The 12,040-nt window shown below is 31.7% G+C and overlaps 1 protein-coding gene across 1 annotated transcript in view; it reads right to left on the bottom strand.

The window, feature by feature from the left end:
• The window catches only part of PolE1 (DNA polymerase epsilon catalytic subunit 1), a 58,906-nt gene that overhangs the window by 10,496 nt on the left and 36,370 nt on the right, over positions 1-12,040 (bottom strand). Inside the window, exons 29-39 of the mRNA XM_067287323.1 lie at positions 11,573-11,770; positions 9,390-9,596; positions 8,323-8,455; positions 8,152-8,248; positions 4,607-4,745; positions 4,432-4,538; positions 4,018-4,146; positions 3,637-3,803; positions 3,406-3,566; positions 2,229-2,404; positions 2,041-2,155 (exon numbers count right to left, since the gene is read on the bottom strand). Of these exons, the coding sequence (XP_067143424.1) occupies positions 2,041-2,155; positions 2,229-2,404; positions 3,406-3,566; positions 3,637-3,803; positions 4,018-4,146; positions 4,432-4,538; positions 4,607-4,745; positions 8,152-8,248; positions 8,323-8,455; positions 9,390-9,596; positions 11,573-11,770 (1,629 nt within the window). The remainder of the gene's footprint in view (positions 1-2,040; positions 2,156-2,228; positions 2,405-3,405; positions 3,567-3,636; positions 3,804-4,017; positions 4,147-4,431; positions 4,539-4,606; positions 4,746-8,151; positions 8,249-8,322; positions 8,456-9,389; positions 9,597-11,572; positions 11,771-12,040) is intronic.

The raw sequence follows: 12,040 nt of genomic DNA, 5'->3' as shown, positions 1-12,040 counted from the left end.
TGACGTTTTATTGCGAATTGACCTAAATTTGATGGCGACTTATGCCAAGAACGATGGTTTAAAAATTAACGAGCTCGACACAAAAATTTTAATATTTGGCAATGGCGTTTGCTTAAAAGAAGGAGACGAGTTCTTTATACACAGAGTACTTATTTCATTTCATTAGACAATTCTCACGGAGAACTCGCTTCGAATCTCCTCGGCCAAATTTCATTCGCAGTACCCGAAATTGGCGCACCTCTGCAATCCTCCGATGGTTTACGATAGGAACATTAATATTAAAAATTGTTTTATACAACTACATTTAAATAAGTTGTATTTTGTTGGAACGACAGAGATTCTGTTATTTAAAACAGGTTTATTTCAATTTTACAAAGTCAATTTATATTCACTCCAACATTTGTTATTTAATTGTGTAAAATTTTAAATATACGAGATAAGCATTTACATTATAAATTTTAAACTTATTATTGTAAAGACTGCAACTTCATCTGTTGTTATTTTTCAAGTGATTTTTCAATTAATACTTGGTTATAATGTCGTAATGTTTAAACAAAGTGTTTATTAAATGTATTCTCCTTCTCAAGAGTAACTCGCCCTTTACAGGAATAAATAAATTGAATAATAAAAATGATTTTTTCAGTTTAAATGCCAGAATACAATGATTAATTACTATAAAATGCTCAATGGTTTGCCTGATTAAAAAACATGCAGAATAATAGTCTTTCTGCAAATATTATATAGTAATTAAACAGATTACATATGGTGCATATATACAACTAGTGCTGAGTAACTAGTGTATAGCAGAACAATATATAACAATACTATTCCTATGATGACGATGATGATGGAATAGCTTAAATTACTGTATTTCAAAATTCACAAATTAAATTATTTTTGCATAAATACAGTTCTGCTAAATATCACTTTATTATACAAAATGCTACTCACAAAAAAACCTATAACCGGTGCGAATTAAAATTTAACGGTCACTACTAACGCTTTCAGACCCCTCCTGGGCCCTTCCTCGGGTAAAGAATCGTTTGGAATGATTTTTAAAGATGAAAAAAGAACGGAATTACACGTTTAACAGCAACGAACGTCTGATCACTTTTGTTAAACGTCTGAATGTTTAACAGCAACGTAAAAAAATTACGTCTATGTAACTTAGTGGTCTGTAGAATTTTTCACACATTTTACTGGTACTTGGGCTTAAAATGGTTGAGAAATGCTGGACTAAGACTATGTCCTATGTGGCAGCGACCGCGAACAGAAAGAATCATTGTATGCGCTTCCAACTCGTGAGCGACTTCTGTCCATCTGTTGTTTACAAGATGGCAGCAAGAAGACTTCGTAGAATGCTACTATGGAAAATATGACAAGCATCGAAATGGTAAATTTGAAAGTTAAATGTTATCACTAACTAGATACACAACAAATATAAAGAATCTTTATAAAATAATAAGTTAAAAAAAGCTTTTTTTCTTAAAAACATTACATTTATACAAAATCAGAAATTATTAAATTACGTAAAAGATTATTAATTAAAGTACATACAACATATATACACAATTTATTTGTCATTCTGTTTTTATTTATCTACAAAATCAGCCATTTTCTTCTTTCGAAGCGCGAGCAGTGGAAGCAGCGATCAAACGTGCTCGGTAGCTGCTTCCTGCACGCACGTGCAGAAGCGTCATCTGGTGGTCGCTGCACGCTAAACGCAGTTACTCCGAACGTGCACATTTGCTTGAATCAGTTTGTCCGCTCTGCTTGAAAGCGCATTCACGCCTGCGGTCGCTGAACGCTACCACTAGGACATAGACTAAGTCATCTACCAGTGGCTGACAGTTTTGGAACATTTCAGATAACAACAACACGGTATACAACTTTTAGTGCCACCACTTGGAACCATATTATTATAATTTAATACTAATAAAATCTCAAACTTTAAATTCAGTTTACAAGTAATCTACATTCTTTAGTATTATTAAAAAAAGGAAAAAGTGACAATAAATTAGAATAAATTATTATATTTACCTGAAGAAGTGCATTTACGGCCAATCCTTCTATTTCTAGTTCGATGCAGACCGAAGAATATCCACCGGTCTTATTTATTTCTATCAGACTGGTCGATTCCGCTTCTGCCAATAATCTAGGATACAATTAAATATCAATTAGTCTACTAAGTAGGCAAAAATCACATTTTTAAAAATAAACAATTTTACCTGTGATCGTCAGCCTCTTTACCTCCCAGATCGGGGCGATCGTTCGGAGAACAGAACAGGATGTAGTTTTGCTTCTGCAGATAACGTGCGTAAAACAGGTCGGTGCCAAAAAGAGCCATATCTCGAGCAACGTTTCCCAACGGAAGATGAAAATAGCGACACTGTTCCAATACAGTCTGAAATATTTTTAAAGGTTCAAGTTCACTAAGAGAACAGTACTGATGGGTAGAAATAGACTAAATCAACTTTACAAAAACAATATGATTTTGGTGGTAACCATTCAACCATACTATTAATAATAGTTCTAGCCTCTAAAGCAGAGGAGATAATAAAGTTGGAGCAAGGAATTATAGTAGTTAGCGACCAGCTAAAGCCTTTTCTAAAAATACGTCAGGTGTGTTCTTTTGTTCACTAACAGACCACAGGGGCCAATTTAGCTTATGGATTTTTACTTCAAAAAATAATCCGAGGCAAGCCACATTCACAGATGCTCCCAACAGGCCACTCAATTCTGGTGATACCTGGGAAATGAGATAAATTTTACTCGAGAAAACAGGGAAAAGTTGGGATGCCGTATCGGGAGAATACAAATCTTGTGGAACCGTATTTATTGAATTTTGGTCAAAAATTTGCAAAAAACAAGAGCATTGTGAGCAGGTGCATTATTATGGTGCAAAATCCACAAGTTTCCTTGCTACAAATCAGGTCGTTTTCTATAAATGAGCGTTTTGCTTGTTCGTAGGCAAATGACCTGATTTAGTTGAGTGATTTGCTCATATGTTCACAGAAATGAGAAAATCACTCAAATAATATTCTTTATCAACTGTTCGGCCAGTCAGAATGAATTTGTGATGCACAACACCACGATTTTGACTTTTGACTGGCTTTAACATGGTCTTTTCGGTTTCGCTTTACCTTTCAAGCACCATTCACGCGATTGTTGAGCTGTTTTGGTATCAAAAGCATAGATCCATGTTTCATCATCCACAATGACATGCTTTAAGAACGATTTTCCTCGAGACAGCATTTCCTTAGCCACTGAACATTTTGATTGTTGTTTTTTGATTCTTGAAAATTTAATATTTTCAAGAATTTGGAGTTGTTTTACTTATTTACTTAAATTTACTTTGCATTATTAAATATATTCACAATAAATAATAAAAAGAATTATACTTACAGATAAATATGTTTCAACATTTAAAAAATGTCTAATCATAGTTTTAGTGCCAACTTTCTGCCAATCCATTACTTGAAACAGGGATTCACCATCCCGAACATGCACGGGAACGAGGGGAAATTCAGCAAACGACGGCATCAGAATACAAATGTCGGTGCAGTCTTAATAAATATTTAGAAAGATGAGAATGCATTGAAACATAAAAAAAAATCCAAAATAGATTTGTCATACCGTGTAGCGACTGGACGGCAATCATTGTCGATCCTCTTTTTTCCGCCTTGTACGTCTGCAGTTGTCGTTGTAACAGTCTATAAACTTGGTGAATGTCCGTTTCCATTCGAACGTCAAATGTGTAGTTTGACTCTGGTAGAAGAAAGTCTTCTGTACCTTCTTTCAGTCTTTATAAAAAAAATTTACATGTTAATATGAATATAACACTTCTTAATTAATACAATTTCTTTCAGTATTCGTCAAAACTACCAAAATTATAATGATTAATATTGAAACAATATTAAGCTTGTTTAAATATCAAAGTTAAACTATTGAATTATATATAGATTACTACATAAAAATCTATATATTAGTAATTAAATAAAAGATTGCAATACTAACTTGTTACCGTGTTCGGCATTATACACAGAATTCAGATTCGGCGTCTGGATATTTCTCACGGTATCGACCACAAATACGACGGCTTTCTTAGAAGGAGGAAGAAACAATCCAAAAATTGCTTTATGACCACTGTAAATATATTTTAACGTTCAAAATTATTGGAAGTGTGGGAATGTTTTTGCTTAACGGTAACCCCGAAGTTGTTTCTAAACTCCACGGCAGTAGAGTTTAGAAACGTCTTCCATTTCTATCATTGCATTTTGTGTGTGCCCTTTCATCCTCCATGACAACTTGGTGAGTTGTCGTGGAAAATGAAAGGGCATTAAAAATTCAGTAGATCAAACAATCAGCGACACAAAATTATACATTCTATTATTATATACTATTGTAATTAATACAATATGTTTACTTTACCTTGCATGATGATAGAGATATAAATATTTTAAATTCCCGGGTTCTAAATATTTATGTTGAGCCAACGTACGAAATTCTAGATGTCTTAACTCGAAAACGTCCGTCTCCTAAGATTCAAATGTACAAAATTTTAGAAGTTTATAGTTTCTAAATTTTCTAAATCCAAGAGTCTTACTTTCACTGCATAATGCTGAACAAATTTTCTGGAAACGCTACAGATGCAGCCTAATTCGACCAACGATCGGAATTCTAAAGGTACCTGAGTCTCGTAAATTCCCTCGATGTTTAGCGTAGACAGTTCGGCCATAATTTCGCTAAAATAATAAAGTTTTTTAGTCACTTTTGGTTAAATAATTACCGTATTTCTTCAATTGTAAGACATTGTGAGCTTGAAAGAATATTTTACGGTTTTCTTAACAAAATAATTAATTTTATTAAGTTTTAAGTAGTAACAAACTAGATAACCAATACAAATGAAATAAAACAGATAAATTTTGACAGCTCTACTGTATATATATTAAGTATTTCATTGTAATACAGCATCGTATTGTCATCTCAAAGGCATCTTAAACATTAAGAAAAAGTTTCAATTAAACACTCATTATTAGGGGTCAAAGTTTTTGGCTAATGGGTCAAATTTTAAATTTCATGCCATGATTGGTTAGAAAAAATTCCTGTTCACCGATGTTATAAAATCAGTATAAATATACAGTCTCCAACATAAAGAAATTATTCCTCTGCTTAAATTGTACACCATAATTTAGATCAATATTTGTTTGTTCATTATGTACCATATAAAGTATTGACACCACAAGCTGGAAAAAAGAGTCATCAAGAGCACTTTTAAAGAAAGGATAGAAAAAATACATGAAGAGATATACAGCAAATGTTTAATATACTTGTTTAGCTAATAAATGTTTGGCTATATGGACATGATGATAATTTCTTTACATTGGCAACTGTAAGATGCTTCAAGATCGATGAAAAACAGTTGCAGATAGTGGAGTACGCCTATCTCGGCAGTAAGTTTACATCACATTTGGCATGCCGAAAAGAAATTAAGATTAAAATTGCCTAAACAATGACAAAAGTCAAGGCAATGGAGCCAAATCTGGAAGAGCAGAGAGATCGGTATGAGAACCAAACTCAGTGTTCTCGATACCTGCATTCTCAGTGGCATGCTCTACGGATGTGAGACGTGGGCCATGAAGAATTCCCCTCACCAGAAGAATTTTGGCCTTCAAAAAAAGCTGCTACAGAAAACTATTATGAATAAATTGGTCAGACAGGGTCAAAAATGAGGAAATGTATCAAAATTTCCAACCCAAAGAAACCATTAGGCTTAGTTAGTTTTATAATGTCACGGAATATGGCACGCGATAAACGTCCATATACGGAAGGAGATTTTATTAAGATAAATATTCTCGATATCATTAAGATCTTAGATCCTAATAACACGAAACTTTTAAATTCGATTAAAAACATTCCTACCACACGGCATACAACTGAACGTCGTGTTTCGGCGTAAACTTAGATTTATTGGAACAATTGCGTTACGACAAATAATTGTGTAGCGTTTAGTTTAGCCCTGGACGAATCTACTGATGTAACCGATCTACTGCAGCTGGCAATTTTTATTCGATTCGTTTCGAACGAGTGTATAGCACGAGAAGAATTGTTAGACGCGATTGCTCTTAAAGATACTACACGCGGTGTTGATATAAAAAAACGCACTTGATGATGTTCTTAAAACAGTCCCAAAAAATTAGTATTGCTACAGATGGAGTTGCAGCAATAGTGGGCAAAACATAGGTTTAATTGGTCTTTTAAAACAAGATGAAACCATTCCGGACTTTATCCCTATTCGTTGCATTTTACGTCGCAAACATTTAATTGCAAAACACTTAAATTTTGAGCACGTATTTACGCCAGTATTAAAAATTGTAAATTATATAAGCACAAATGCAAAAAACCATCGTCAATTTCAAAATTTTATTGAAGACTGTAATTTAACTGAACCAACGACAGATTTATCTTTGTACTGCGTAGAACCCATATCTGAATTTTTGGATAAAAAAACAATCATACCCACAACTGAAAGATAGTGATTGGATTCGGGCGTGCCGTTACAAATTACACACCAAATTATCCAAAATTAGTTTCCAATTTACAAATTCATCCTTCAACTAGTAAAGACTAAATATTAAATGATTTTGTTTTGTATTTTTTTTTTTTTTTGCGTTAGTCAGTCGATTTATTGTTGTTATTTTTAATAGTGGTGCAATCTTTTAACACTTTATGTATCGATGTGACTTTTTTTTATTGTCATGCAAGTTAATTAATAAATGTGATTTTTTTCAAAATTGTGTTAGTACCATTTATTTTACTATATAAAAACTGACCAAATTTGTCTTTAGCTGTGGAAAAATATGTATATATGTACGTGCGGCTCTTCAACGAATTGTTTTCAATATATGGCTAAAGTTCTAAAAAGTCTGGCCACCCCTGCTATATGCATCCAAGCAATGCATAAGGGAAATTTTTAAATCTTATTAATGAGAAAAATTTTATCACAAAACTACTAATGAAGACTGGCATACGTATACAAAATTCTTATATACTGTAAAATCTAAGAACACACATTTTCTTTTTAAAAAATTTTACCATTTTGTTTTGCTGCCATTTTTTTCCCGAAGTTAGGTCAATTTTCGTTTGATGGTCGTGTAGTGTAGACTATCCATTTTATCTCGAGACATTTAATGCTTCGACAATGTGTTATTGTGATAAGAAATGTTTCCTGGATAAATTATGTAAAAAGTGGTGATATTAGAGAAGTTGTGGCCGAAGTTTTCATCTCTAAAATGTGAATGTCGAACGTCGAGTGCCGCCATCTCGTAAGCCTATAAGTTTGACAACGGTGTTTGGAATGTCGAGCATGACTCCGACGACGTTCCGAACGCCACTGTCAAACTTCTGGGCTTACGAGATGGCGGCACTCGACGTTCGGCATTCACGCTTTAGAGATGAAAACTTCGGCCACAACCTCTCTATCGAGTGGCCTCCTCGTTCTCCTGATTTAACAGTTACAGATTTTTTTCTTTGAAGGTACTTAAAGAGAAAGAGCTATGTAAAAAATCTCAACCATAACTAAGCAGCTGAAGAATAATATTTGTATTATTTGTTGAATTTCTGGACAAGAACAGTGTGAAATGATGAAAAATGTTGAAAGAGCACATATCTGTACAGCAGCTAGGAGATTGCCACTTGGCCAATATATATTCCATATATAATTGGAAAGATTGAATGTATTATTTATTGAAAATATATATTTATATTGTTCATTTAAAAAAAAAATAATAACGCTTATTTATGAGACCCTAAATAATACACATAATGTAATTATCTTGGTTAAAGAGAATTAAAGAATATTTTCTGACAATTTTATTCAAGTTATAAAACTTGGATAATTTATTCTGATGCAATAATGTATTTTTTATAATATCCAAAAGCTTTTAGTGTATAAATATCAAACTATAACAATCATTCTAATATTCTGTCAGCATTCGAAAGTTGATATAGTCATAAAATGATACTCCTAAAGGTATTACAAGTATCGCCGCAGCCGAAAGTTTTCCATCACAATCATCCACTTTAAAGAATTAAATCAATAATACGTTTCCAGAATTTACTAAAAATGTACACAAAAAAATATGTACTTACTTATTATGCTGCTGGAATACATCTTCTGGAATGCAATATTCATATAAATTATAAATGGGTTGGGAACGGGGCAGGATGCGCGTCACCTTCCGACATACTGTAAAAATTCATTAGAATTATTTTGAGCAAAGATAACAGATGTAAAAATATAATTTAACGTTTAATATTTACGTATGTTTTCCGTTTCTTTGGGATTTCTATAATTGACGTAAAATATTCTCGGTACGATTAGTTTAATCTGATGCAGTTCCGAACCAATAAGAGCCCAGAGACGAAATTCTCCGGGGTGTGCCGTTTCTGCAATCTAAATGATATATTTTATCCAGACATTTAAATTAAATTATTAATTATTTTAATAAAATTAATAGAATAAGAAATATATAAATTAAAATTATTATATTAAGGATAATCAATTTAGTTTAATTAACTGGGTTATTTTTAGACTATAACTCATTCTGTCCAACAGACTAATCACTTTTAAGTTATTCTCCATTTTATTCCTTTGCTTTTCTCTTTTATCATCCTTAATGTTTTCATTTCCATTAGCCATTTCAAAACTTCAGCCCCAATTTGAGAAGTTATGCTCAGAAAAGCAAGCTCATCCTTCTCATTAATTGTACTGTTATGTTTTCTAATAAATAATAATTATTAAGATTCTATATTCTTTGGAGTTTTCTTTGAATAATAAAGTAATTTTAACGTCAGCTAGAGCTACACGTATCTTCTTTTAGAAGGGCGTCGCAAAAAAATTACAGCCCGTGAAGGGAGTCGCAGTATAAAGAAGATTGGGAACACCTGGTATAAAGTAAGAAAATACAGAAAAGATTTGTAAACAAGTTAACACTAATTGTCGGGGACTAATTCCGTACAATTCATTCTTTTCCTTTGTTACGTTATTTATATAATCAAGAATATAAAACAAGAGTTGATAACGGCAAAAATGACGAATAAGTGCAGTTTGTTTGATAGTTATTAAGTAAATATCAAGGTTTATTTAAATAACTATTTCAAGTTCAAAATGTTTTTAATTATTACATAAAAACTACGATTCTGTATTATACATTGATAATATTTTATTAAATTATTTCTATAAAAATAAATCCATATACCAAAATTTTCTTTAACGTGAAACCTGTAACATTGACACGTTTTTGTCGATTCGATCATGCCAAATTTATCAATTTCACTGGCATTTCAATACAAGAAAAATATCAATAGATTAATTCATATCTACGTACCTGTATGATTTGCCACGGTGTTTCCAAAATTGACCTTTGTGATTTTCTTAGAAATCCTCCGATACTGGTAGTGGGTCCGCTCCGAATCACGGTGCCGTTAGTGCCACGTGACGTATCCAATCTTATTCGTTTATGTTTTGTTTGTTGTTGTTTTAACTGAAATGCCCATTTCTTTTTCTGGTATTTTATCCATTCTTGTAGTTCACTCTAAAATATACAATTGATTTTATCAGCAACTTTTTACAATATAAATATTATTCTCAATACACGATAATTTAAGATCCTCAAAATTTACCCAATTTTCAACAAAATATACTTGATTCTCTTTATATGGCTTTTGCTATAAGCCTTCTGCTTTTATAGCTCAGTTTTAATAGTCAAAAAAATAAATAATAATAATACAGTATAGGTATTTACTGATGCAGACACAACATGCATCTACCACACCTGCAAATAATATGACATTTACCGATATTTGAAATTGGAATGGATCCTATGGTTTTTATGCAAATAGATGATTCATTATATGGCATTTCACTTTACAGCTAACTTTTCAAGAATGTATCGGGTTGTAATTCAAGGACTGATAGCATAATATATATCAATGACACATCATATATAAGTACTTAGTAAATTCCATTTAACTACGAATTTGTCGATTTTTGAAGGTTTATCACACACGAGCTTGCAAAAGTTTACAAATCTAAATAAAGTTTTCTAAATAAGCTGTTTATTCCTGGTAAAGGCCATGTAAGAAGCCAAAAAAATTTGTTTAAACTAATAAACTATGCACTGAAATGAAGTAAGACGCAAAAGATACTGAAAGAAAAGCATGAGAAGTTTTGAAGAGGAACTGTTAATAAAAAGAAATATACATTTGACAAAATAAGGAATAAAAAGGGTTAGTTCTGATAATCCTTTTTTTTTCGGAAGTAATGTTAGAAGTCAATAACAGAAAGATAAAATATTGTTTAGATTCTACGCATAGAAATCTGGAAACAACGGAATATAGGAGAGATGTCGTAAAAGAAAAGATGATAATGAGTTTAGCTCAAGAAGCAAATGACAAAATCATAAAAGTTGATTGAAATAAGGCTAAACTGCTGTATAAAGAAAGAATTAAAATTTAAATATAATTGAACTCTACGTGTACATTATAATTCAGTAAATTTTTGAAAAAGATGTAGAAGACTAACCAAATATCAAACTCGGCTTTTTGAATACTTAACGAACTATCAATATTGTCATCTGCTGCCGAGAAATGTTTAGTAAACAAAACACAAACGAAGAATCCGAAGTTCAGAAGGGATAATAAAAAGAGCTAGAGAAAAAATAAACATTTAATAAGGTTAAAATAATTCCATGATTTTTATAATGCAGTGAAAAAGCATAGAAAAAAAAATTCTGATTTTAAATTTTGTGTTTAATTTAAGGGTTATTAAAAGTGATATTTGAAAGAAATATCCAGGGTAATTCTAAATTATTGTAGGGGTTTCCATGTCCTATAATTTTCCACCTATAAACAACAATAAAACTGCTTACATAGTATAAAAGTGTTTGGTTCCACTTATCGACGCTCTACTGTATTAAGATTCTATATTCTTTGGAGTTTTCTTTGAATAATAAAGTAATTTTAATGTCAGCTAGAGCTACACGTATCTTCTTTTAGAAGGGCATCGCAAAAAAATTACAGCCCGCGAAGGGAGTCGCAGTATAAAAAAGATTGGGAACACCTGGTATAAAGTAAGAAAATACAAAAAAGATTTGTAAACGAGTTAACGCTAATTGTCGGGGACTAATTCCGTACAATTCATTCTTTTCAAACATTTTATTTGGCAGCATTGTACACACAGCGTTGATGTCTGACAGATAATATACTTCAAAACAGCGACTGTACAAAAGAAATCAGTGCATGTATTTTGGTTTTTCAAAACAAAATCTATTATAGTAATATAATGTCATTACAAAACTTAGTATGGACAAGATCTGGTCAACACTGACCTAGCAACAAGGAAATAAACATTGTTTCTTTGGTATAGTGTTAGCACATTAAGAAAAATAATACATATTCTTTACTAGAAAGTGAATAGCTTTGTCATAATATGAAAAATATAAATCAGAAATTTAAGAATTAAATTAGCAATATTGAAGCTTTATAATATTTGGAAGTATTTTATACTTACTCTAATTTTTCCAAATGGAGGTGGTGGACCAAGAGCTTCTCTCCAACTTCTCGTCAGATCGGACTGTTGTTCCTTGTTAGCATTTTGATCCGAAACGTGTCTTTTCCGCTTTGAAGTTGCGACGATGGTGTTTTTTGAAGTAGAAGCTTGACAAAGGTCTTCTATATCATTTATTTCTTTTCTTACACTTTGAGATTTCTGTAAATTTTATTTTATTTTTTGTTTTAATAATTAATTAAGACGTATGTTATTAAATATTTTAATTATTGCAAATTGTAAGTACAATACCTGTCACGCCTTAATAAAACAAAAAAGTCAAAGATATTGCAGAAAAGAATTACAGAATTGACAGTAATCATTAAAGTTAATTGATTCATCTTAAATTTATAAATTAATTATGAAACATAGCATCAGATGTCTTAAGTTGATGATACTCTCATAAAAAACATCTTCCACAATCTTCCAGCA

This window comes from Centruroides vittatus, unplaced genomic scaffold (genome assembly GCF_030686945.1).
Source record: "Centruroides vittatus isolate TY-2023 unplaced genomic scaffold, ASM3068694v2 scaffold_450, whole genome shotgun sequence".
In the NCBI taxonomy this organism is placed as follows: Eukaryota; Metazoa; Arthropoda; class Arachnida; order Scorpiones; family Buthidae; genus Centruroides; species Centruroides vittatus.
This window is presented reverse-complemented; position numbering and strand designations above follow the sequence as displayed.